General features: G+C 43.1%; 1 protein-coding gene across 1 annotated transcript in view; it reads right to left on the bottom strand.

Moving 5' to 3' along the window:
- LOC126282308 (myrosinase 1-like) overlaps window positions 1-27,696 on the bottom strand; it is a 73,085-nt gene extending 45,389 nt beyond the window's left edge. Inside the window, exons 1-3 of the mRNA XM_049981963.1 lie at window positions 27,558-27,696; window positions 27,259-27,389; window positions 19,743-19,877 (exon numbers count right to left, since the gene is read on the bottom strand). Of these exons, the coding sequence (XP_049837920.1) occupies window positions 19,743-19,877; window positions 27,259-27,389; window positions 27,558-27,696 (405 nt within the window). The remainder of the gene's footprint in view (window positions 1-19,742; window positions 19,878-27,258; window positions 27,390-27,557) is intronic.
- Window positions 27,697-27,935: the final 239 nt, after the last annotated feature.

Below are 27,935 nucleotides of genomic sequence, written 5' to 3' on the forward strand. Positions count from 1 at the left end.
TCTCTCGATGAGAACTCTACTCAGTTTTGTATAACAGAGGGTGGCGAGTCCCCGACCAAACACAGCGACATATCGTGCCGGCGCTTTCCAAGCACGACTCACTGCCCGTTCTCAAAGCAGCACTTACGGAAGTACCTAATCTCCTGCCTTGGAAACTCATAACCTTTCTTCCACGAGTGCTAGCCCCGCAAGGAATGCAGTGGAACCGCTGTGAAGTTTGGAAGACGGGAGATGAGGCACTGCCGGAAGTAAAGTTATGACGGGGGCTCGGCAATCGCGCTTGAACTGCTCACACGGTAGAGCGCTTGCCCGCAGAAGGCAAAGGTCCCATGGTCGAATCCCGGCCTGGCCGACAGTATTAATCTGTCAGGAAGCTCCAATAAACTGTTCTTTTTTAGCAAAACGATGCCTCACGCTGGTACCGCATTTGTCCATTGCCCACTCATCATTTGGCTATGAAAATTCGTACAAAAAGGAATTCTGTAATTTACAGGGAATCTTTGTTTTCACTCAACTCAATCATTTGAACAAAAATTGTAGCACTAACACTGGCTTGATTCTTTTTCTAAGTGCTGAGCGTGTCGCAGTTACAACAGTTCAAAGTAATGCACTGTCGGATCGTGTGTAAGTCGCTTCTGATGCTGTACATAAGAGAAAAGACAGATTATATATTGTTACAAACTCCTGCCGAAAATGTGATCCGTTTTAAGTTTCTGTCTCGCCATGGACTCTCTTTCCACGTCCCAACTTAGCCACGGCAGAAGTTTAGGATTTCATTTTGTACCTGACACAGTGGTCAAGAAAATACCCGGCAACTGAACAGGAGATGAGCCACATTCGTGGCACCAGGGCCTCCGAAATGTCCACCTGTTACTAGTGTATTTGGAAGGCAGTGAGCAGCGCCTCTGCGTGGCTTCGATTGAGCAAGTACGTGGTATGTTTCCGGTGGTATGTAGCACAACATGTCTACCCACAGATCACACAGTTCCCGTAAATTAAAGATAGGTTGTCTTTAAACTCCAGTACCTTGGGGCGTGGTGACTAGGGGAATATCTCCGGCGCGACATACAAGGGTTAGGCGTTGGCACGTCGCTTGTGTAAAATCTAGGACTCTGTGATATTTTGGCTCACCACCCAACCGTTTTTGAGAAAAACTGGTCTAAAGTTCATGACGCGCAATCGATATATAACTGAAAATTGAGCATATTTCATCATCATATATGACATCCGCATATGAATATTTTCTTATAAATCGAGGAAAGATACTTCTATGACTGCCTCTTTGTACGAAAACAACTCTGAGTAATAATGCTGTGAGTACGCGCATTCAACGCATGGTGTCGCATGACGTAGGAAAACGAACCCTATCCACTGTTGATAGTTTACACATAGGAACACATTCGCACATGAAACGTGTGGAATATTGTTATTTAACGTTTCCCTGTGACTTTATTTAGCGTATGGCTAATACAGACATATCATGAAATTACATATACATGTGTACATATTGACACACAAGAAACTTAAGTTTGTCTTTACAACTGAATATCCAGTCCTTCAATCCAGCGCACTGCATCTGGAGTTGCTAGCAGGAAGTCCTCTTTGGCGCCGCGATAGGCTCGAATCCTGCATTCACTGACAATGTGGTGAACAGTCTGGTATGGAGCCCCGCAGTCACAAGCTGGATCAGGCAGCTTCTTCCACTTAAAGAGAGCATCCCTGCATCGCCCATGGCTGGTACGGATTCTGTTGAGAGTAGACCAGGTCTTGCATGGTAAGTCGAATCCACTTGGAAGTTTAGCACCTGAGAAGATGTCATGCAAGTGCACATCTGTCACTGCTTCCCACCGACCTTTCCATTCGTCAAGAGGTTTGAAATTCTTAGCAACCATGTCAGCAGCATCGCACAGAGTTGGATGGTGTGATTTCAGTCTCTTGCGATTTAAAAGTGGCAGGTCGCTATGTACGGGTAGGTTAGAATTCCTGGAGATCTTATGGAATTCTCTCGTAAGGGCAGTACATCTGCGTAGATCAGGAGGCATAATACCGGTTAACAGTGGAAGCCAATAAACTGGAGTAGATCTGATTGTGCCAGATATTATGCGCATTGTCGTATTCAGATGGGTATCAACAAGCCTTGTATGATGACTATTCATCCAAACATATGCACAATGCTCAGCACTTGAGTATACCAAGCCCAGAGCTGAAGTTCGCAGGGTGGTTGCTGAAGATGCCCAGGTAGTTCCGCATAGCTTATGGAGGATGTTGTTTCGAGTCCTCAGATTTTGAGCTAAGTTAAGAAGGTGTTGTTTGAAGCATAGTGTACGATCCAGGATGACACCAAGATATTTTGGGTTCCAATTGTGACGAAGAATTCTGTCTCTGAAACTTACTTCCAGTTTTACTTTCGCCAACTGGTTATTTAGATGGAAGCAACACCCTTCTGTTTTACTCACACTGGGTTGGAGTCTCCAGATTTTGAAGTAATTGTCTAATGCAGACAGGTCATTGGCTAAAATCTCTTCTGTTGTCGTCATTTCCTGGTGTTTGACGGCTAGAGCCAGGTCATCGTCATAGCAGTATTTTCTGGACGAAGTGTCAGGTAGATCAGATAGATATAGGTTGAACAGTAAGGGTGATAGAACTGATCCTTGAGGCAATCCGTTGTTCAGCTTCCTCTCCTCACTTATGTTGCTTCCAGTGATTACCTGGAACTTCCGATCACTTAGCATGCTGTTAATCAGTCGAGCCATTGTTCTGCAGAGTATGATGCGGAGAAATTTGTAGATAAGGCCTTCCCTCCACACAGTGTCGAAGGCGGCAGTTAGATCAACAAATGCCACAGATGTTTTCTGCTTCATTTGGTATCCTGACTCTCTGAAGGATGTGAGAGACAATACTTGGTCGCAGCAGCTACGCCCTGGTCTGAAGCCTGCCTGATCAACTGGAACGTTCTCTAAGATAGCGCTACTTATTCTGTTATATATTCGCCTTTCAAAAAGCTTGTAGCAGCAGCTGAGTAGGGAAATGGGGCGATAGTTTTCTACCTTGTTGCTGGGTTTGCCAGGTTTCAGAACAGATATTATCTTCGCCTTTTTAAACTCAGATGGAAGTTGAACAGTCAGCAGGATGTCAGTGAAGAATTCTGCCCTCCATTTCTTAGCTTTTCCTCCCATATGGATCAAGAATTCTTGATGGATACCATCGAATCCAGGTGCCTTAAGAGGTTTGAGGTCCTTCAGTCCAGAGTCAATGTCTGAAACTGTGAAGGGATGGGTATACTCGGATGAGGGAGATTCCTTCTTTTTCAGGTCACTATGCTATCGTCTGATATGTCTTGTATGTTTCTTGTCAGGAAGTACTCTTGAGGTAGTAATGATGTGGGAAGCAATTTGGTCTGGTGTTACTTCGGAATTTTTTCTGCATGCTGGTGCACTTCCTCCCAGTTTTCTCAGAAGACTCCATGCTTTCCTGCTCGAGTGGGTAAAGTCCATAGTTTTGACTGTTTCTGCCCATTTCTGCCTCCCAGACATGTCCAAGCTGGACAATAGTTCCGTAGCTATCTCTGGGTCACCACTTTGCTGGAAGTATTGGTACAGTGTTTCACTTTCCTCATTCCATCCTGGAACATATTCTTTTCGGTATCCTCTTGGCATACACTTTTTAGCTGTTGCTGTTACTGCACTAATGAAGCGTTGATAGTTATTATGTGATGCAGGTGTCCATCGAATGGTCTTATCCAGTTCCGCTGAAAACTTCATCCAGTCGGCTTTCTGGAAATTCCATCGAGCATGCGGAGTTGATCGTATGACAGGAACAGTGCAGCCAATTTGTATTATTACAGGTCTGTGTTGGCTGTGAGGAAAGGCATCTATCACTTTCCTTGTGTTGTTGATGGGAAAGCCAGTTTCGTTGCAGCTAACAAAGCATAAGTCAGGACTTGAATCCTTGTCCCAAGCAGCTGACCTGAAAGTGCCTTGATCTTTGGCATCAAACACTAGATGAAGATTATTCTCTTCGATCCATTCTGCAAGCATGCTCCCATTTTCATCATTTTGAGAGTACTTCCAAAGTTCATGGTGACTATTGAAGTCTCCTATGTAAATTGCAGGATGTTCTGCTGTGTGTAGGACAAAATCGGGCCATGTTGTTTTGGGTGGTTTGTAAACATTTGTAATAGTAATGCCGTGCAATTGTATGACAACTGTATGTATATCTGGCTCCACACTTACAGAAATCAGTGAAGCTTCGTGTATGTTGTTACGGACATACGTAGCAATTCCATACACCTCGTGGTAAGTTACACCAAGTGCAGAATATCCAGGAATTCGACCTCGGCTTCGGAATATTTCTTCGCTGGAAACACGAGTTTCTTGAATGGCGACGACATCGATATAGTTGCCCAGCAAAAATTTTGGCAGGTAGTCACACTTTGCCCTGCTAATGCTTTCGATATTCAGTTGAAGGAGTCTGATAGTTGGTCCAATGTTTCTTGTTAATGAGCTCCGAAAAGAACTGTTCCTGCTATTTAGTTAATATGCCGTTGCCAGGAGATCCTATGGATAGTCTGGCTGCCTGTAATCACTGTTGCTCAATTAGCACCACCCAGGAGGCACGTGTAGGGTATTTTAAGGTTAAACCTACGGACGTGAGCAACGCTACCTCCCTCCCTGTGACTAAAAGCAATTAATGGTTAATTTGTTCCTCGGGGTATAGGAGAAGTCAATCGTTTAATCGACACAGTAAGAAATGTTTACGTCAATTGCTCCAGTTCCGATAAATTGACAAATTGAATTTACAAAATATTTCTTGAGAACGTTCTAAAACCATAACATGTTTAGTCTGAGACAACAAGTTTTGTCTGGCACAGGCTTCCTGAGGGGGACAAACTAATAGTGTTATGTATGATAGCATGCTTATATAGGCTGGTCCATCTGAAATTTCGGATGAGATTATCTCGAAAACTATATATCGGTTAAAAATAGTGGGTAAGCTCAAAGGGGGACATCAAATGATACTATACATGACCCCATTCCTCTGCCCCCTTGGGTGGGGCGGGGGGCAACTTTTAAATCTTAAATGTAAACCCCATTTTTTGTTGCGGATTCGGATTCTCCATAAATTACTAATCAAGTTTTGTCTGAAACATTGTTTTAAACCATTGACAGATGGCGCTGAAATCGAGAAAAATTAAAATTGGGGAAGAACTCTTATTTAGAATGATCGGAGAAAGACGCATCAAATCGATACAAAATGTGCACCAATTCTTTCACTACGCCAAATTAAGATTTTTTTTTTTTACAAAATGTATCGTACCCGCCACAGTTTTTGATGGAGGTAGGCGGAGCGGTATTAAAATCTCGTTAGGAAACTCTTCACCATTGCATTACTCACTCGACTGTGGCGCTACTGTGGCCAGACTGCGAACTATGGCTCAGTATAAAGGTCGGTGCAATGCGATCAGACGTCACTTAACTTTCAGATTGTGAACCGTTAACATCAACTGACGAAAGTAAATTATTCTTTAGTGAAACGTGAGTCACTATCCTCCTACAGAGATTGTTGATATGATGTTAATTGTAGGTGAATGCCATAAGAATTACGCTGCAGCTCCGCAATTGTATGCGGATCGTTTCCCAAACAGAGTGAAAACATTATTCGAAATTGCTCTCAACGAGCTCGAGATGAATACATGCACCATCCACCTCGTCCTCGCGAATACAATGAAAATGACGCTCATACTCTTACTGTTCTCGCCTGTGTTCTACTGGATCCTGAAATTAGTATTCGTGCGATTCAGAGACAAACTGGAATACCAAAATCAATTGTTTTGAGGATTTTGAAGGCACATAATTATCATGCGTATCATATCACACTGACACAGGCATTAACACCGAAGGCCAATGGGCCTTGGAAATGATAAGAGTTGACAATGATTTTTTAGATACGTTATGTTCAACGGTAAAGCCATATTCAAAAAAATGGCGAATGAAATCGTCATGATTGTCGTTATTGGTCCCCTCTCAATACACACTGGCACGGACCCGTTGACAATCAACACAAATGGTCGTTAATGGTCTGGTGTGGAATTTTAAACAGTTACTTGATAGGACCGTATTTTTTTGACCAAAATGTTACTGGGGAATCTTATTTACAACTTCTCAGTGATGATTTGTTGGAGTTAATGGAAGATGTTGATTTCGAAACTTGGCAACGAATGTGGTTCCAACAGGACGGAGCAGCTCCCCATTATGTTAAAAATGTGCGGAACGTTTTAAATTTACGGTACCCTGGTCGGTGGACAGGACGCAGTGGCCTCCACAATCACCAGACGTAACATCTCCTGATTTTTTCTTGTGGGGTTATTTAAAAAATATTGTTTACGAAAGACAGCCCACAACCCGAAACGATATGGATCAACACATTCGAAGAGCATGTGCAACCATATCACGGGCCGTGCTGCTCAAAATTATGGACAACTTTCGCAGACGATTGAATTTATGCATTGAAGCAAATGGGCATAATTTTGAACAATTTCTTCGTGGCTAATTTCATTAATTAAGCACTCCAAATTGTGAGAGACAAGGGGATTCACACTAATGAAACACCCCAAGATGTGAGAGGCAAGGGGACCAATGAAGCACCACAACACGTGAGAGGCAAGGGGACTCACATTAATGAAGCACCCCATGGGAACATCATTCTACTACGTCCATTTCGTTGTTCCTAGGTAACACTAAAAGTACGATGCACTACATTTTGTACAAAAATAGCTTAATTTGGCGTAACGAAAGAATTGGTACACATATTTTTTACCGATTTGACGCGTCATCCACGGAAAATTCTAAATAAATCAGAGTTCTTCCCCAATTTTACTTTTTTCTCGATTCCAGCGCCATTTGCCAGTGGTTTAAAAAATGTTTCAGACAAAACTTGATTACTTTATTATGGAGAATCCGAATCTGCAATAAAAAATGGGCATTTCCGTTTAAGATTTAGAAGTTTGCCCCCCACCCTCCTCTGGAGGTCACGTGCAGTATCATTTGATGCCCCCCTTTGAGCTTACTAACTTGTCTTACCCACTATTTTTACCTGATGTATAGTTTCTGAGACAGTCTCATCCGAAACTTCAGATGGACCACCTTGTAGATGTCAACAATCAACCGACTTGTACAGTACACGTAATATCACTGAACTGTACAGCTGTGTGCTAACCATATAATGTTTATTTTTATCGCCAAGTTAATAGCTTCATTTTGAGTTTTTAAAATTGCAATTTGCTTTTGTGAAATCTAGTGGGATTTGCACAACATTACACGGGCTTTGGGGTGGAATCACAAAGACGAAGGCGTTTATCGTTGCTGTGCGATCTTATGAAATTTCAGTCACCAACTTTCTCGTCCGAATGCGAAAATATTGACCTACATAGGGTGGAACAATCACCATAAAAAAATAAAGGAACTCAGAGCTCTCACGGAAAGACATAAGTGTTCGCTTTTTTTGCCCGCGCTGTTCATGAGTGGAATAACAGAGAATTATTGTAAAGCTGATCCGATGAACCCTCTGCCACGCACATGTGTGATTTGCAGAGTTTCTATGTAGATGTTGATGTGAACCGTGCAGATACAATAACAATTCGCAGCATAGTTCAGGATCAACTTTCAGCACCTATTTTTCAGGCATTGGTGCCGTGTCCATTGCAAGAGCCAAAAATTAATTCCCAAAAAAGAAATATTTTTAAATATAAATCAAGTCTGTTTTGTGCCGATTCTTCAAAAGGAACGATGTAATTGTGCGATGATTGCATTTATTACATGTCCTTGATGCTGCGAGTATATTTGTTTCGAATGTTTTAACGGCAATCTAACAGTTCGAAAGAAATGAAGTACATGTAACAGAGTGAGTGATATTCTTTTCTAATCCAAATTGTTAGGGAAATTTATTTGCCTACTGTGTCACTATTGCTTATTGGTTTACTTACATACTTAACACTCCTATCCCTACCAAGTTCGAAATGCAGTAAATAAGTAAATAAATAAATGAAAGAAAATGAAGACACTAGGGAATCGAACAGACGTCCTCCGCTCCCCAGCCAAATATGTCACTATGTCACTATGTCAACGGCGCTTTCGTTGCATAGCGTGTACATTATGACTACATGAGTAACAGTTAAAAAAGTTTCCTTCCTTAATTTCTAGGAAAATATACATTTGCAGACACACACATGATGATGAAAGATGTTCAATTTTCAGTTATTCATCGATCTCGACAATTTTGAATAGATTGTGTTTCATAAACTTTAAGGGTGTTTTTCTCACAAAAAGGTGGGGCAAGTGGAGAGGATGTGTTGAACTAAATATGTTAGAGTCTTTAATTTTAGGTTGTTCACAAACGACCTGCCAAATACGTGACGAATCGGTTGGCCATATCTGCGGCCTTCCTTTTAGTGGCTCCTCCCACGTTGCAAGCCGACACCAAGTGAGTTGCAAAGTAGACTGTCTACTAGTTATCCTCTACAACTTTACAGCACAGAAATACGCAAAGTGTTCGGTAACTTCACTTATGGCTCTTGACTTCGTACAACTGGTAAAATAAATAGTTCTTTTATTGATGTACCTGCTTTGAATCTGACGAAAAGCATTGTTGTCAGCATTTTTTCCAGCAGTGCGTTGTGTCATTTGCGATGTCATTGCTGACGCGAACGGACACAGTCGCAGTCTTGAGGAGCGATATGTGGCATGCGTGTGGGTGCACGAACGTCCGCAGACGGGCAAAAAATGACAGAGGTAGCGAGTGCGTTTACAGATTGCTTCTCACGAGGGCCCACCTCGTGCAGCAGCCCTGCATGATTAGGAGGAACATTGTTTTCCGTTAGGCAGTCTCAAGGACTGGTTGCGTAGTGGACGTAAGAAAACACAAAAGAGCATCTGGACCAAGTAGCTCAGTCAACGAGGCGTGACGACGCTAAAAAAGATTTGAAAACGTATGGATTTAGATTGGCATTTGGGAATGAATTATCTGACAAGGACATGGAGTAGTGAGCTGTATTCTGCTGTGCCTTGTTGGCACTCTTCCTAAATTCTGCTTATAGCTGAAGAGAGTTATTTTCTGGTGGATGTCCAGTACATCGCAGTTCACATGGAGGAACGTGGTTGTCTAGTGAAGGAAATTCCTTATTATATGTAAGAGCTGATGTTACGATGTGCGTCTGGATGTCATCACGATACACCTATTTGGAGTTTTTTTTTAAGCATACGTGAATCAAAATTCTTATTTGTACATGTTGTAAAAGTGATGAATACCTGAGCTCGAAGACGTGAGAATCGTGGATCATGTATGGTTGCAGCAGGACGGAGCTCCAACATATTTTGCTATTCAGTTGCTGACGTTCCTTGATGATCAATTTCGAAGCTTGTCGACTGCTAATGTTTCAGCAACGACTCCACCACTATTGAAACGGCCACCACGCATTCCAGATCTTACCATGTCTGACAACCCACTGTCTTGAATAATCAAATTACATGTATGAGACTAATGATTAATATCTCAAAAGTGTTGAGGAGGCCTTTCGAAACATAGTTCCTTAGATGTCAACGAGAACACAGCCACACTTAGAGCTCTGTCAAAGGCATGATGGTGCACATACACAGTTTTATGTGTAATTACTTCACTCGAAAGTTCCTTTTATAATTGTCAACTACCTTATTTTTAAGTTTTATGCCTTTGCTAACTTGTGAGCAGTTTTGCTATGATAACCCATGCCCACTAGTCGATACCTGCGATGCAGTCAGTTATCGATCCGCTGCAGTGATCTGTCTTAACGACGCTCTGTGGTGAACAGTAATGTTCGGCCAGTACGATAGAAATGCAGACATGGTTTGTATTTGAATCGGTAACAAAAGGCCGCGTTATACAGTGTTCTGTGGTGTGTGTGGGTGCTCTGAGGTACATAGTAGAGAGAGAGAGAAATTGGTTTGTGGTGACAACATGGGTCTGTATACAGGGTGGTCCAGTGATCGTGACAGGGCCAGATATCTCACGAAATAAGAGTCAAACGAAAAAACTACAAAGAACGAAACTTGTCTAGCTTGAAGGGGGAAACCAGATGGCGCTATGTTTGGCCCGCAAGATGGCGCTGCCATAGGTCAAACGGATATCAACTGCGGCTTTTAAAATAGGAACCCCCATCTTTTATTGCATATTCGTGTAGTACGTAAAGAAATATGAATGTTTTAGTTGGGCCACTTTTTTCGCTTTGTGGCAGATGGCGCTGTAATAGTCACAAACGTATAAGTACGTGCTATCACGTAACATTCCGCCAGCGCGGACGGTTTTTCCTTCGTGATACATTACCCGTGTTAAAATGGACCGTTTACCAATTGCGGAAAAGGTCGATATCGTGTTGATGTATTGCTATTGTGATCAAAAAACCCAACGGGCGTGTGCTATGTACGCTGTTCGGTATCCTGGACGACATCATCCAAGTCTCCGGACCGTTCACCGGATAGTTAAGTTATTTAAGGTAACAGGAAGTGTTCAGCCACATGTGAAACGTCAACCACGACCTGCAACAAATGATGATGCTTGAGTAGGTGTTTTAACTGCTGTCGCGGCTAATCCGCACATCAGTAACAGACAAAATGCGCGAGAATCGGAAATCTCAAAAACGTCGGTGTTGACAATGCTACGTCAACATCGATTGCAACCGTACCAGATTTCTATACACCAGAAATTGCATGGCGACGACTTTGAACGTTGTGTACAGTTCTGCCACTGGGCACAAGAGAAATTACTGGACGATGACAGATTTTTTGCACGCGTTCTATTTAGTGACGATGCGTCATGCACCAACAGCGGTAAGGTAAACCGGCATAATATGCACTATTGGGCAACGGAAAATCCACGATTACTGCGACAGGTGGAACATCAGCGACCTTGGCGGGCTACTGTATGGTGCAGCATTATGGGAGGAAGGATAATTGGACTCATTTTATCGATGGCAATCTAAGTCGTTCAATGTATGCTGATTTCCTACGTAATGTTCTACCGAAGTTACTGCAAGATGTTTCTGACAGAATGGCGATGTACTTCCAACATGATGGATGTCCGGCACATAGCTCGTGTGCGGCTGAATCGGTATTGAATAGCATCGCATATTTCAGGACAGGTGGATTGGTCGTCGAAGCACGATACCATGGACCGCACGTTCACCGGGTCTGACGTCACCGGATTTCTTTCTGTGGGGAAAGTTGAAGGATATTTGCCATCGTGATCCGACAACGCCTGACAACAAGCGTCAGTTCATTGTCAATGCATGTGCGAACATTACGGAAGGCGAACTACTCGCTGTTGAGAGGAATGTCGTTACACGAATAGCCAAATGCATTGAGGTTGACAGTCATAATTTTGGGCATTTAATGCATTAATGTGGTATTTACAGGTATTCACGCTGTAACAGCAAGCGTTTTCAGAAATGATAAGTTCACAAAGGTACATGTATCACATTGGAACAACAGAAATAAAATGTTAAAACCTACCTACGTTCTGTATTTTCATTTCAAAAACCTACCTGTTACCAACTGTTCGCCTAAAATTGTGAGCCATGTGTTTGTGACTATTACAGCGCCATCTATCACAAAGCGAAAAAAGTGGTCCTACTAAAACATTCATATTTGTTTACGTACTACACGAATATGTAATAAAAAATGGGGGTACCTATTTTAAAAAAAACGCAGTTGATATCCGTTTGACCTATGGCAGCGCCATCTAGCGGGTCAGCCATAGCGCCATTTAGTTTCCCCCTTCAAGCTAGACGAGTTTCGTTCTTTGTAGTTTTTTCGTTTGATGCTTATTTCGTGAGATATTTGGCCCGGTCACTATCAATGGAACACCCTGTATAAAATATTATAGTGAGAATTGCGATCTGTATTTTGTTGCTACAAGCGACGAGTAATAAGGCAACAGCTGCTGCAAGCGCTGCTTGGCGTGCCGTACTCATGCAAAATATTCACGTCTGGATTGATTGTGAGTGATATTGTAGGTCATCCAGTTCCGATTAATGTGACCCATAATTCGATTTCTCCATGCTAAGTATTTGATTCTTAGGTGACCCATATGAAGGGTGCTGTAAATTCCCTTACAAACTTCTAAGCCTTGCAAAGGGGAGCGAGTAGACAATATTTTGAAGTGGAACCCGTGTCCGGAAACGCGCTACAGCCGTTACAAAACGTGTCTGCAAGGTAGGTTGTAACACCATAACTCTAGTCCTTACTGATTTAGTTTGCTTTTGTTTTATTTAATGGTACACCACTGAGCTTCTGTAAATGTGTTTGTTTGAATCGATAACATAAAATTGTATACAACTTTCTTTGTTTAAAATTTTGATGTTGTGGCTTGATTCTATGCAAAGTAGTGTATCTGTCATTTAATTTCTTTGTCCCATTTGGAGGGAAAAAATCTTACTATATATAATTGTAATTTCTGTGTGAATAATTTTTTGTAGAAATGTCAATATGTGCAAATATTCTGTTTTATTGAATGAATTTGGTTGCTGTTATGTAAACTGCTGATCCTCACTTAGGGTTCTTAGTTAGTTTGTATGTAAAAAGTTGTGATTCCCTTCGGGACGGAACTGTGTAGAGCGCGCAAATTGTGGTTGGCCTAGGCAGAAAACGTGGAACAAGAGTCAGTTGGGACGAGCCACCAGTCGGGGACGAGCTACCAAACTGTGCACTGCCATGTAAAAGATGCATATTGTGCTGGTTCCGAGAAAGGCTTTTTCTGCTACTTTCCAATGCCTCGGATGGATGGATAAATAGCTGGAACTATTCTGGAGTTTGTATCTATCATCGCCACCAAGAAACGATCGAGTCCAGCAATTCTACCTGCAAATCCATCTACCAACATGCAGTTGCCACCACATTGCGCAATCACTGTAATGGAGCGCTATAGTAATGTACAGTGAAGGATCAGCTTTAATGGATGTGTTAGTGTGCTCAAATATAAGGTAATTTATAACTGAATTTATGTACCTACCTTGATTTTTCTCCTTATCATAACACCTCTCAGGTTCCTCTCCGTTTGAACTAAAGTGATTTCCGAGTGTCCTTACTGAAAGAACATTAAAGCCCAGTGTTTTTGCTAATTAATGCCTCTTGAACATAGTAAAAAGAAAGTTAAGGTGGCAAGAGAGTGAGTTAATGATGCTTGCTAAAAATAATTTTCCTAGTAAAGCTGCTTATTAATGTGTTGTTGCCAACTTCAAATTAAGAGTTCGTAAGACTGAGGCTTATGAAGTTTTGCTTAGTAAATGATCACATTACTGCCTGTTGTAAATCGCAGAAGGTGAGTCAGTACCTTACATATATGTTAATTTTGTCTCCCAGTGTAGTAAGAATGGAAAACTGGAGTATGAAACGTTATATACTCATGTTTGCTAAGTGTTTGTCTCTCTTGTGTATCAGAAGTGCATATTAATAATATAACAGGATCCACAGTTTGTATATTGTGTTACTGCTAGGTAACAAATAATGGGAAAACCACTAATTATGACAAACATTATTTCTTTATTCAAATGATAGTGAGAAGCAACCTGTTAGTGGATTCCAATTAACTTTCATTTTAAATAGTAAATACAATTAATGATTCTGCAGTGAATAGTAATAATAACGTCATAAAAAACCATTCAGTTTGTGTAAGCCCTGAAAGTAATAGTGTGTTTCGGTATCTGTTATAATTTTGCAAATAGTTTGTGCTGCTCTAACTGTTAGTTTCAATCATATCAACACATGTATGTGTCAAGAGTTCACTGCAGTAGCGTGTGACAAAGTATAGGTTGTGTTTATCTATTAAAGTTATTAATAACTATTTTCTTGAACGAGAATGTTAATCATTCTCTTGCCTGGTTAGTCTGGTGACCGTTTTCTTTATCCGTTGAACAGTGCAGATAGGCAAAATTTTGTTTGCTACTGTTCAAATATTTACGTAATTCTGACTTTCATTTCCGATAAGCCACCTTCGTTAGGTACAACACGGTCAACATACACTCCTGGAAATTGAAATAAGAACACCGTGAATTCATTGTCCCAGGAAGCGGAAACTTTATTGACACATTCCTGAGGTCAGATACATCACATGATCACACTGACAGAACCACAGGCACATAGACACAGGCAACAGAGCATGCACAATGTCGGCACTAGTACAGTGTATATCCACCTTTCGCAGCAATGCAGGCTGCTATTCTCCCATGGAGACGATCGTAGAGATGCTGGATGTAGTCCTGTGGAACGGCTTGCCATGTCATTTCCACCTGGCGCCTCAGTTGGACCAGCGTTCGTGCTGGACGTGCAGACCGCGTGAGACAACGCTTCATCCAGTCCCAAACATGCTCAATGGGGGACAGATCCGGAGATCTTGCTGGCCAGGGTAGTTGACTTACACCTTCTAGAGCACGTTGGGTGGCACGGGACACATGCGGACGTGCATTGTCCTGTTGGAACAGCAAGTTCCCTTGCCGGTGAGGAATGGTAGAACAATGGGTTCGATGACGGTTTGGATGTACCATGCACTATTCAGTGTCCCCTCGACGATCACCAGAGGTGTACGGCCAGTGTAGGAGATCGCTCCCCACACCATGATGCCGGGTGTTGGCCCTGTGTGCCTCGGTCGTATGCAGTCCTGATTGTGGCGCTCACCTGCACGGCGCCAAACACGCATACGACCATCATTGGCACCAAGGCAGAAGCGTCTCTCATCGCTGAAGACGACACGTCTCCATTCGTCCCTCCATTCACGTCTGTCGCGACACCACTGGAGGCGGGCTGCACGATGTTGGGGCGTGAGCGGAAAACGGCCTAACGGTGTGCGGGACCGTAGCCCAGCTTCAGGGAGACGGTTGCGAATGGTCCTAATTTGCTGGGAAGTGGCGGTGCGGTGTCCTACGGCACTGCGTAGGATCCTACGGTCTTGGCGTGCATCCGTGCGTCGCTGCGGTCCGGTCCCAGGTCGACGGGCACGTGCACCTTCCGCCGACCATTGGCGGATGTACTGTGGACACCTCACGCCCCACGTGTTGAGCAATTCGGCGGTACGTCCACCCGGCCTTCCGCATGCCCACTATACGCCCTCGCTCAAAGTCCTTCAACTGCACATACGGTTCACGTCCACGCTGTCGCGGCATGCTACCAGTGTTAAAGACTGCGATGGAGCTCCGTATGCCACGGCAAACTGGCTGACACTGACGGCGGCGGTGCACAAATGCTGCGCAGCTAGCGCCATTCGACGGCCAACACCGCGGTTCCTGGTGTGTCCGCTGTGCCGTGCATGTGATCATTGCTTGTACAGCCCTCTCGCAGTGTCCGGAGCAAGTATGGTGGGTCTGATACACTGGTGTCAATGTGTTCTTTTTTCCATTTCCAGGAGTGTATCAAAATTCCTCCCAAAGGTTAACACTGCTCTGTTGCGTTGTACCATAATTGCTTTAATAAAATAGTTTTATTTCACAACCTGCTTCAAGCTTTAAGGTTATGGTACAGCAGTAGCAGACGGGAGTGTTATAAGGTATGCAACAAGGTAGTCACGGTGAGGGGTGCTTACGTCGGATCGGCGAATGTCACTTAACGTCTGTCCTACCTCTCTGATCTGGTTCGAGCCTCATGCACGTGTCTGTGTGTGTCAGAGTAACATGGCTGAGTACACGTTTGCGAAGTTCACGGAAATGGAAGAGCAGTTCGTCATCTTTATCAAGATCATTCTTCCCAACGTTCGACTCCATCGCATATCCTTTTCGACACAGTTACGCAACGGCTTCGAGACATAGTACCCTGACAGTCAGTAAGTGTGACTGTGAATCTCCAAGGAGGCGCACAATCGAAATGGCCGTAGTGCATCACACTGAAGAGAACAGGTAAAGAGCACACGAGTAATTGCGCGTGCAGTGGATGCCACTTCGAAGATTCCTTGTAGTGGACACGAATGCTAACCCTCCTTCGAAAGGGACAAAAGCAGTTAACTGTAAACAACAGTGTTTGCGAAAACTGGTTAAGTTTCATTTTTGTTTCTTTGGTTATTAATGGGTGGAATTATAAAACAAATGATATACTGGGTCACGCCTAAAAAATTACTTGTAAAAGTGGTTGTGTAACCAACATGTATTCAAATGACTGTAAGTTTCTGGAAATTAGTTCCAATTCAAAATAGTATCTACTCAATTTCCTCTACAAGTCCTACAAGTCTGTAATGGGAATTTTAGTGTACCCTGTAGATCTGTTCTTCAGTCATACGATTTGTACTATTTTTGTCGGTTACATCGATCACATGGCATCTGTACCACTGCAAGACAAACATTCCACCCCTATATTCTTCATGTAAAATGACTATGCATTGAGTTGTTGTAATTAAATATTGGTACACGATCTTTCGAATTTTATTCACGCACCTTCCTGTCACATAATCGAGAGCATTAGCGTAAAGTTCCTTTTCAAAAACCCATGTGGTCATGGACTTAAAAATTATTCTGTAATGGGGATCATATTGCGTTGATTTGCATTGATCAAGAGTGTTTATTCCGTGAGAAATGATTTCCATGTTTTTCACGCAGTTAATCAGCATAAGATTGCTAGCAATATTTTTTGTACGATTCCTGCAGGTTCCAGAAGGTGAGCTTAAGTCGAGATCTTAAACCAAATGATGTATAAATTCGATTACAGCATTTTTAAATTATTCAATTTTTCCTTTCCTTTGCGGAAAAGTGTTTAAATTATAATTACAGTCCAAGGATGTTCACTGTAGATGATTTGCCTGTAAACTGGAGCACATGAAACATTTCGTAAGTTAAGTAAGAAGTTGATTGTCGGAAACTCCATCATTACAGTTAAATTTAACAGTCTTTAAGCCCAAATTAACAGTTGCGCGAAGTAAGTGGTAGCTGTGGCAATTTATTCTTGAAAAGTAGTCAAATCACTTACAACAGTACTTTCATGGGCCAAGAGTCACAGATGAAAAGGGGTATTTTAATAAGGGCAATTTTCTGTAGTTACTCTATATGGACTCATATCCGTAGCCAAACACAGGACACATTTCACGCTGTGCAGTGTACTGTTTTGACCTAGTGGTACTGGAACTTCTCTGACGCACTGTGCACACGTGTCCATAGACTTTCCTCTTCTTTCTTGTGCTCAGTGCGAGTGGTTGTATGTTGGCCAGCCACTGCTGCAGACAAATTGTGGTGGACTAGGAGCCATTCCAGATCAGAACATTCTACCATAGGAGACTTATGGTATTTCAGAGAGTTTTTGGGTAATTGGAACAGAAGCTGTCAGAGACATGCTGCACTGACAACATGCTCATCGTCACTAATTCTCGGTATACAGGAGTTCAAGCGCAGTCACAGTTCAACTCCTCTACAGGAACTCATAACGTGCGGTGATGATTCTGTACCTGAAGATGGTCTGAAGGACCTAAACGGGTTGTTAAACAAAATCAGTTCACGCTACAACTGTTCGTGTGTCTACACGTTAAGAGTTTCATACAGAACTTGTCAGTATGCACGCGCGATTGGTGCAAATATTTCGTAATGGTATAAGCAGTCGGAGGTCCTAACCGGTCCTAACCATCAGCACATAATGGGAAGGTCAAATGTCTTTCAGAGCGCTAATTTAGATTTTACATTGTTGGTTGATACTGTTTTTGGAGGAAGTGTATGGATGACAGTAGGAATACTACCAGGTCTTCGTGCAGACTGAAGGTCTAGAAGCCTTTCCAGGATATAACATTCTGGCACGCCTGACATGTGCTATTCCAGATATTACTGTTCTACTGAACAAAACAGTATGTGGGTTAATATCAGTACATACACCAGTTACACCGACAAGTGAAGCGCACACACAAGGCGTTTGTTAAGCATTTTCGAGTAACGGACTACCAGTCTCTCCGTACTCCATTCGAGTTACGTCATTTTATTTGTCTGTTTTCTTTCCGGTCTCCAACGGAACACTTGTTTCTTTATTATTATTACATTTAAGTAGGTACTGTATCCGTGCCAAAGGGAAGCCCTCTCGAGAACTGCTGTGAGCACGCTGCCTTTGGGAGATCAAAGCCAGAAGATTAAAACCAATGAAGGTGAATATAAACTATATACTCTCCTGGAAATGGAAAAAAAAGAACACATTGACACCGGTGTGTCAGACCCACCATACTTGCTCCGGACACTGCGAGAGGGCTGTACAAGCAATTATCACACGCACGGCACAGCGGACACACCAGGAACCGCGGTGTTGGCCGTCGAATGGCGCTAGCTGCGCAGCATTTGTGCACCGCCGCCGTCAGTGTCAGCCAGTTTGCCGTGGCATACGGAGCTCCATCGCAGTCTTTAACACTGGTAGCATGCCGCGACAGCGTGGACGTGAACCGTATGTGCAGTTGACGGACTTTGAGCGAGGGTGTATAGTGGGCATGAGGGAGGCCGGGTGGACGTACCGCCGAATTGCTCAACACGTGGGGCGTGAGGTCTCCACAGTACATCGATGTTGTCGCCAGTGGTCGTCGGAAGGTGCACGTGCCCGTCGACCTGGGACCGGACCGCAGCGACGCACGGATGCACGCCAAGACCGTAGGATCCTACGCAGTGCCGTAGGACACCGCACCGCCACTTCCCAGCAAATTAGGACCATTCGCAACCGTCTCCCTGAAGCTGGGCTACGGTCCCGCACACCGTTAGGCCGTTTTCCGCTCACGCCCCAACATCGTGCAGCCCGCCTCCAGTGGTGTCGCGACAGACGTGAATGGAGGGACGAATGGAGACGTGTCGTCTTCAGCGATGAGAGACGCTTCTGCCTTGGTGCCAATGATGGTCGTATGCGTGTTTGGCGCCGTGCAGGTGAGCGCCACAATCAGGACTGCATACGACCGAGGCACACAGGGCCAACACCCGGCATCATGGTGTGGGGAGCGATCTCCTACACTGGCCGTACACCTCTGGTGATCGTCGAGGGGACACTGAATAGTGCATGGTACATCCAAACCGTCATCGAACCCATTGTTCTACCATTCCTCACCGGCAAGGGAACTTGCTGTTCCAACAGGACAATGCACGTCCGCATGTGTCCCGTGCCACCCAACGTGCTCTAGAAGGTGTAAGTCAACTACCCTGGCCAGCAAGATCTCCGGATCTGTCCCCCATTGAGCATGTTTGGGACTGGATGAAGCGTCGTCTCACGCGGTCTGCACGTCCAGCACAAACGCTGGTCCAACTGAGGCGCCAGGTGGAAATGGCATGGCAAGCCGTTCCACAGGACTACATCCAGCATCTCTACGATCGTCTCCATGGGAGAATAGCAGCCTGCATTGCTGCGAAAGGTGGATATACACTGTACTAGTGGCGACATTGTGCATGCTCTGTTACCTGTGTCTATGTGCCTGTGGTTCTGTCAGTGTGATCATGTGATGTATCTGACCCCAGGAATGTGTCAATAAAGTTTCCACTTCCTGGGACAATGAATTCACGGTGTTCTTATTTCAATTTCCAGGAGTGTATTTTTCTGGTGAAAAGTTGAAGAGAATGTCTGCTCCAGTATTTACGCCGAGATGAACAGAAAGGCAGATGAAAGATAGGTAAATTTCTAGTAAAATTAAAGCTGAAATAGCACAGGAACCGGGATTGAAGTGATATGTGATGAGCGAACAATCTTCAGACGAGTGGCTTTCAAGATTATCCTGTTTCAAGTGAGAGATGTTTAACTTACCAGAGGCTGGATTCCGTTGGCGAGCAGCTCGTTGATGAGGTTGTTGTAGTAGTCGATACCAGCCTGGTTAATGACGTCCACGTCCCCAGTTGGCAGGACGCGCGACCAGGAAATCGAGAAGCGGTACGCGTTCGCCTGTTCGTTGCATCGCAGTGCGTAAATAACGAGTAACAGCAACATCGTAAAATGTTTCAGGTGGTTATAATTAAAGTGCAGCTACTCGCGGAGCTCCTGCGTGGGCTGTAATTATCTTATGGCTGCGAAACTTGATGAATCTCCTAAAGCGTTAATGCTGAACTGAATTACGCTGGAAAAAATTTGTTCCAATTTTTGCAGACAGGAGCAAATCTGACGCTGTACACAACTTGTATGACGGTATGACATCCACCCTGTCATTTAACAAGCCATAACGTGAGTGAACAATATGTCGTCTAGAAGAGAGACCGTGCACTCTTAGTGAAACTGTTTTATGTGAATGGCAGCAATTACTGTCCTGCAATGAGATAGTCTTGCCGACAGAAAGGTCTGAGGAGAGTCCAAATGTCATTACATAATTCAAATTCGAAAACACGGCTGAGTTTGGCGTGGCACCTGACAGAGGAAGCCGTCCTATCCTGGTGGCAGTTATTGACGAGGTTGCTGCTGCTGTAACAGACCACGCAGCACCTGCCCCGAGTTGTGCTAGTGGTTGGGCAATTTCACGAGAATTGTTTACTCCATGGTCAACAGTAAGGAAAGTTTTACAGTCTGTATTAACGCTGGTGCCTGTACAAGATCCAAATGGTACAGCAACTGAAGCCTCATGAACTGCAGCAAACATTCTGAATTTGCTCTTCGGTTTCTGCCACGAATAGAAGTGGATGACATGTGGCCAGGCAATATTCTATTGAGTGACGAGGAACATTTGAACTACAGGATGTAGTGAATACGCAGAATTGCCGTATCTGAGGTAATGTCAAACCGCGTTTTTAGCAAGAAGAGTCATTGCAATCACCGTATGTGACTATGGTGTGGATTCACAAGCACCTTCATATTGGACCAGTTCTTCTTTGAAGAGAGTACACCCAGAGGGCCTGCCAGGAGTTTTGTGACGTCTGCACGTTTCTAGAACTCCTTGTGCAGCATGTGACCCGTGCTCTGGAAGAGCGCAGCCGTGTGGAAATCACTGATTTCACGCAAGATGGGGCAACACCTCCTGTAGTTCGACCAGTGAAAGATCTGCTTGATGCAACCTTCCACAAACGCGTCATCTCGAGAGGTTTTCCAGATGCCTGGTCTGCAAGATCACCTGGTTTGCATCCATGTCACTCTTGGCATTGGGGATACGTAAAAGAACGCGTTTACCAGGGACACATTCGGTCTCTACCGGATATGAAAACCAGAATACAGGAACACGTAGCTCATATTCCACCGGAATTGCTGCGAGCAACTGTTGATCACATCGTTTTCAGGATGAAACATTTCGTCGACGTCTTCGATGCTCATATTGAACACATTATGTAAGCGGCGGTTAATAATAAAATCAACATTATGCATTTCCTCTTGTTTGATCTTTTCTGCCCGCATCCCATTCCAAACCCATTACACATGGAAAACTTTCTATACGTCTTTCTTGAATTAACACCTCCAGATTTGCACCTAGAGGCCAAAATTGGCACTACTATTTTTCCAGCGTAAATCGGTTCTGCGTTAACACATTAGCATGCCTACCAAGTTTCCCTGCCATACGATAATTACAGCCCACAATGGACCTTTCTGACCAGCTGCACTTTATTTATAACCACCTGGTTATTTGTTGATTTCATTGAAGTTCCTACAGCTTAATCAGTTATAGATCTAATTTGCTACTCATTATAATAAATGTATGTGTGAAATCTTATGGGACTTAACTGCTACGGTCATCCGTCCCTAGGCTTACACACTACTTAACCTAAGTTATCCTAAAGACAAACACACATACCCATGCCCGAGGGAGGACTCGAACCTCCGCCGGGACCAGCCGCACAGTCCGTGACTCCAGCGCCCTAGACCGCTCGGCTAATCCCGCTCGGCTATTATAAATCCAAGAAAAATTATCACTACCTAAGCACATCATTCTGAACGTCTTTTTTTATTGTTTCTCGAAACCTAAATAGCATACTTATCGGTAGATTAAAAGGAAAATTGGAAAATTCAGTTGGTTCAGATTTCAGAATCATTATTATTATCGTATGGCATTACGGAGCATGCACAGGTAGAAACGTAGCCTATTTACAGATTACTGTTTAATTCTCAAAATCAGGTCGCAGCACCCATTCTCACTATCAGACCAGCTTCAGTAGTATGGAGCAGGCAGTTTTCCACAAAAGTCCTGTAGCCTGTTCCTCTACATCACAAACTTCGTCGTTGGGTTTTGAATTATGAGAGCGTTCAGGTTGGATGTTCTCTTCTCGGTGACATCGAAAACTTGTGTGACCCAAAGATCAAACGTAGCAGGCGTGTAGTTTGTGGATTCTGGAAGGCGCTACTTGAAGCTGAGTTCTTATGGAACTCCAAGAAATTGCTTCCTAACAACTGAGATAAAGAGGAGCTTTATTAGATAGATCAGGCAACCACTGAATTGGACTAGATCTGACATTTACATCTGTCAGATGGCAGTGTGGTCCTTCAATGTCTAACAATGATGATTCGAGACAAAATTTGCTCACCAATACAAGTTGTGGCCCTACAACATAGACCAGTCATCATCCGGTAAGATAGAAAATTCCAGCCGGCCGCTGGTGGCCAAGCGGTTCTAGGCCCTTCAGTCTGGAACCGCGCGACCGCTACGGTCGCAGGTTCGAATCCTGCCTCGGGCATGGATGTGTGTGATGTCGTTAGGTTTAAGTAGTTCTAAGTTCTAGGGGACTGATGACCTCAGAAGTTAAGTCCCATAGTGCTCAGAGCCATTTGAACTGAGTACTTTATATTGCCGTATGCCTTCCTTTTCCTAAAGACTTTCATATTTCCTTCTTCGTCTATCAGACGAAATATTTCTTTTTTTTTACCTACAGTTTTTTCGCGCAGTTACCTCTTATGCCATATTTGATGTCCAGCTTCCGTAATTACCCATTTTGAGTTGCCCATTCGGCCTCCAATGAACTACCAGCTATAACACTGATTACTGCCCTATTTATAACGTCAAAGAATTTCAGAAGGTAAATCATCATTTCTCAATACTTCAGCGATCGGTTATTTTACTCCTCGTTTCTTCTTGACAAGTTACTTAAATTAAAACCACTATTCTCCTTGCTAAATTTGCTCGGAGTCTACGATAGCGGCTGGATTCGTTTTGCATCCTAGTATCTGAATTCGAAATCTCTGTCTTACTAGTTGGTATCTTGCCGTGACTCCTGGCCTTTCTCAAGTATACCATCACCCTTTGGAAAGTTTAATAGTGTATTTTCTATTACCAACTGAAATTCTTTGTAGATTTGAATTGTCTTTCTCCTCTTTCATTGCTCATGCCGAGTCCGTATTCTCCTGTATCTATGTCGTCCATTTTTTCCGCTTCTATAGCGTTCCAAACTACCGCGGTTATTAGATTTTATTTCCGTTTGGATACCGAATTCCCCATTCAGTTCCCTCATGTACTCTCTTTGCATCTTTATGGTCTGCTTTCTGCTTGTGACAACGCCATGTGTACCGGAATTGTCTTTCCGAGGGAGTTAATCGTTTCTTATATTTAGCTGATCAAGACTTCAGTCTTCTGTAATGGTAAAATAATATAAATGTTTATTGCTTCCCTGCACTCTCTTTACCAAATTGCAGTTGTCTTTTGCAGAAAGTGACTGAACAACTAAATTGAATGCCCTCACTCCTGTTTTAATACCTAAATATTCAGACATTTCGCCACTGAGGCACTCTAGTAGATGCCTACTGTTTGTGAATCTTTTCTGTAGTTAATAGTACAGAAAAGATTCAAAAAGAAGAAGATATTCGTGGATGATTTGGTAGTAATTACTAACAGAAATACATAAAGGAGATAGCAATAAAAGAAATAAGACATTCACACATTAAACTTGAATTAACTGATTTCTAATTTCAGAGAACTGTGACTACTTTAATGAATACTACTGAAGAGAAATTAGTGAAAAAGAACGTCTTGAAGTCACAGGAATAAATTACACTTTTAACAAAGGTGAAGAGAATGCTACTAGGAGAAAATAAAATAATCCTTCGCCAAATGGAAATTTAGGAGTGTTTTGGACGCGGTAATAAACTTGCAGTGCAAGTTATTGAAAAATCAAACTGAGTGGAATTCCGAAGAAACAGATTAACAGAGACAATAACAAAGAAATAAAAGTACGAAGAATAGTCTCTCATATAGCAGTATAATGCATTATCGGAACAGCGAAAAGTAGCGATGATTAAATAAGGGTAGTAAAAAAAAAAAAATCAGAATTAGAACTAAAGTCCAGAAGAAACACACGATGATGTTGTGCTATAGATGAGTAATCCTGTAGTCTGAGCTAAAGAGCACTTAAAAAAAAACTATAAAACTGGTTGGACATGTTGCTAATCATATGTAAGTTTGCAATCACAGATAGCTTAAACAAATACAAGACTAATCGAGAAAGAATGAGAACAAATGTTGTACACTGCAAAAGGTAAAACAATTACCTTTTTGATGTAACAAAAACACGCTTTAAAGGTATACATTATTTTTAAAAAAAGCACCACGAAAGAATTATCCGAATGAGACTGAAATGGCTAGATGTGATACACATGTATAAACAAGCAAATTATCACAGTTTTAGAAAGATTGGGTGATTTATTCAAGAGAAAGACCTTCACAAATTGAGCCGTTCAGTAACGCATTGGTCCACTTCAGGCCCTATTCAACCAGTTCTTCGGCTTGGCATTGACTGATACCTCTGATACCTCAGTGGTATCGTTTCAAATTCTGCTCCATTGGTGCGTTAGATTGTCAAAATCCCGAGCTAGTTGCAGGCCCCTGCCTATATCGCTCCAAATGTTTTCAGTTAGGGACAGATTCGGCGAACTTGCTAGCCAAGATAGGGTTTGGCAAACAAGAAGACAAGTAGCAGAAACTCTCGCCATGTGTTGGAGCTTGCCACGAAGGGCAACAAAACGGGGCGTAGAATATCGTCAACGTATCGTTGCGCTGTAAGGGTGTCGTGGATGACACCCAAATGGAAGAAATGGCACCCCAGAACATCACTCCCGGTTGTCGGGTCGTATGACGGGTGACAGTCACGTTGGTATTCCAACACTGTCCGAGGCGCTCAAAAATGGCTCTGAGCATTATGGGACTTAACATCTGAGGTCATTCAGTGATGAGCCCCGACAGCCAGGAGTGCTGGAGTGGGGTGCCATTTCTTTTCATAGCGGGATCTCTTCGATTGTCATCTGCTGCACCCTCACAGTACAGCGCACGTAGACGATATTCTGCGGTCCGTTTTGTGGCCTTCCATGGGACGCCATCCTGCACAAAATTTCTGCAAGATATAGCCCGCCCTTACAAGGGTACAGTTTCTACAGCTTGCCATGGGACTTGCCAAGATCACCGAATCTCTTCCCAATTGAGATCATATGGCCAGTGCCTTCCCGCCAACTTGGGATTTTGACGATCAACGTGCAGTTTCGACAGAATTTGGCACGGTATCCATCAGGATGACACGCAACAGCTCTGTCAATCAATGCAAAGCCGAAGAACTGCTTGCTTAAGGGTCAGAGGAGGATCAACGCGTTTTTGACTTGCTCAATTTGTAAAGCTGCTTCTGTTGAATAAATCATCCAGTTTTTCTGAAATTGTAATAATTTGTTTTTCGTCATTTTTTCTGTTTTCTGTGTTTCCCTTAGTTTCTTTAAATTCATGTAGGTATGTACCGTCTATGCAGCTAATTGAACAAACTGCCTTCCTTTGTTTTTCTTCACATGTTAATCACCTCTATCGATTTCCGTCCCATTCGGATAAATCCTACGTGGTGAGTCTTTTTTTGGCCTAGAGTATACAAAGCGATACATGTGCATCGGACGACTACAGTCGAACAAATCGTTCCCAAATACAACAGATCGAGTTCGCTATCAGTATGTTCGGAACACAGCAAAAATGGCTCTGAGCACTATGGGACTTAACTTCTGAGGTCATCAGTCCCCTAGAACTTAGAACTACTTAAACCTAACTAACCTAAGGACAGCACACAAATCCATGCCCGAGGCAGGATTCGAACCTGCGACCATAGTGGTCACGCGGCTCCAGACTGTAGCGACTAGAACCGCTCGGCCGCTCCGGACGGCAACACAGCACTGTGTAGAAGTGAAAGAGTAACAGTGTGGAAGCTGGATATTGTAATGTGGTACTGTTGAAAGTAAAGATGGACGGATAATCGAAAGAATAAAGGAAGGCAGGCGACGTAAGGAATCTGCTGTATGCTCGTAACATAAAATGAAACTTATTTCAGCGGATTGCTTCTGCTAAAGATGCTCCTAAGGAATCAAAAAAACTGTGTGATAATAATAATAATAATAATAATAATAATAATAATAAAGTTGTGGGATACCTTTTGAGCTACGGATTTAAATCCGACAACGCAGTTAGCATTACAGGATGAACTCAGTGTATACGTTTCCTGGTGTCAGATACAGTAAATTTGTGAAAACGAGCAATTTGGGCAGGATAGTAATAAATTGACGAGCACATGAAACTACTTTAAGGCCTTTAGAGATCTAACAGTTCTGTGTTTCGTATCAGTTTCTACACGATATTCATTTAGTAGTTCGGTTAACAATTACAACGCGCTTGACTAACGTAATCTGCTGATGCGAAGGTGTGCGTATTTTTTATGTTCAGTCTAACAGCTGCGAATCTTTTGTTGCAGAAACTACGTTACATTTGCCCGAAACTATCATTTTCATTTATTTCCGAGCATTACGTAGTTAGTCCTACGATGTACATAACATTTGTCTGGGGTGTGAAAAACTGCTCAATACGAAACCCAACGTAAGTCCACGCGAAATCTCAGTCTTCCTTAGTGAACGAAATCTACCAGTTTTAACATTATATTTCGCAAATCACTATTCAGTCCCAAAAACGCACAAGTGAACACAGATATAATACGATGGTTGATCAGATCTTTGGATCCCTTCGATAAAAATGTTTGTCTATTTATTTGATATTTTATGTTTACATTATGTACAAAACAGTCGATATTCTCTATGTTCAAATGGTTCAAATGGCTCTGAGCACTATGGGACTCAACTGCTGTGGTCATCAGTCCCCTAGAACTTAGAACTACTTAAACCTAACTAACCTAAGGACATCACACACATCCATGCCCGAGGCAGGATTAGAACCTGCGACCGTAGCAATCGCACATTCTCTATGTAAGTGATTTGTTAATTACGAACTGAAATGCATGTTATCGTATTTGTAAACGAAGGAAACTGTATGCTAAAGACCCATTTCACTTTACGATCTCGAATGTTAGCAGAACTCACGAACTGCACGTCTCATTTTGGGAAATATACTCACGTTGATGTTCTTGAGCATCTGCACGTCCTCCTTGTACTTGTGGTACGAATCACAGGCGACATCCCCCGTCATCCCCAGTGTGTATTCCGGGTAGTTGTGGAACAAGTAGTCCTGGATGCTTTCACCCTTACCTATAGAAACATGCAAATCGCACTTCTGAAACCTGCAGAAGGCAGACAGGTCGTTATCACTTATAATGAACTTAATATGGTGGAGTCCCCATTGTGTCTTAGGCCTCTTATTTGAACTCAGGGATTGCTTGAGTTGTTTGCTACTGCTGCAGGACGCATCTCACTCACCATCTTCGTCCCAGCCTCCTTCTATTTGATAGGCAGCCGAGGCTGCACCCAGTAAGAATCCGTCCGGGAATCTGTTAGTGGCGCTCTGTGCTGAACCGGTGGTCAACACCGCCGACACAGCGATCACTAGAGCCAACATTGCTCCTTACTAGTGACCGTATGCGAGTTGCTGACAAGTATATATTCCTTGCCCGTAATTTATTCTTATAAGCACTTTTGGCAGAAAAACCCTCTACCCACTGTTATCTGTTGTCGTCGGAATATTCGAAAGAGAAGAGAGATTAATCAGACGATTTCCAAGTACCTAGACGTTGGTGCAGTTGCGAGAGACAGGAAGACGTTATCAATATAGACGCTATGACGGTGCGTACTTGGAGG

The sequence above is a fragment of the Schistocerca gregaria genome, chromosome 7 (genome assembly GCF_023897955.1).
Source record: "Schistocerca gregaria isolate iqSchGreg1 chromosome 7, iqSchGreg1.2, whole genome shotgun sequence".
NCBI lineage: Eukaryota > Metazoa > Arthropoda > Insecta > Orthoptera > Acrididae > Schistocerca > Schistocerca gregaria.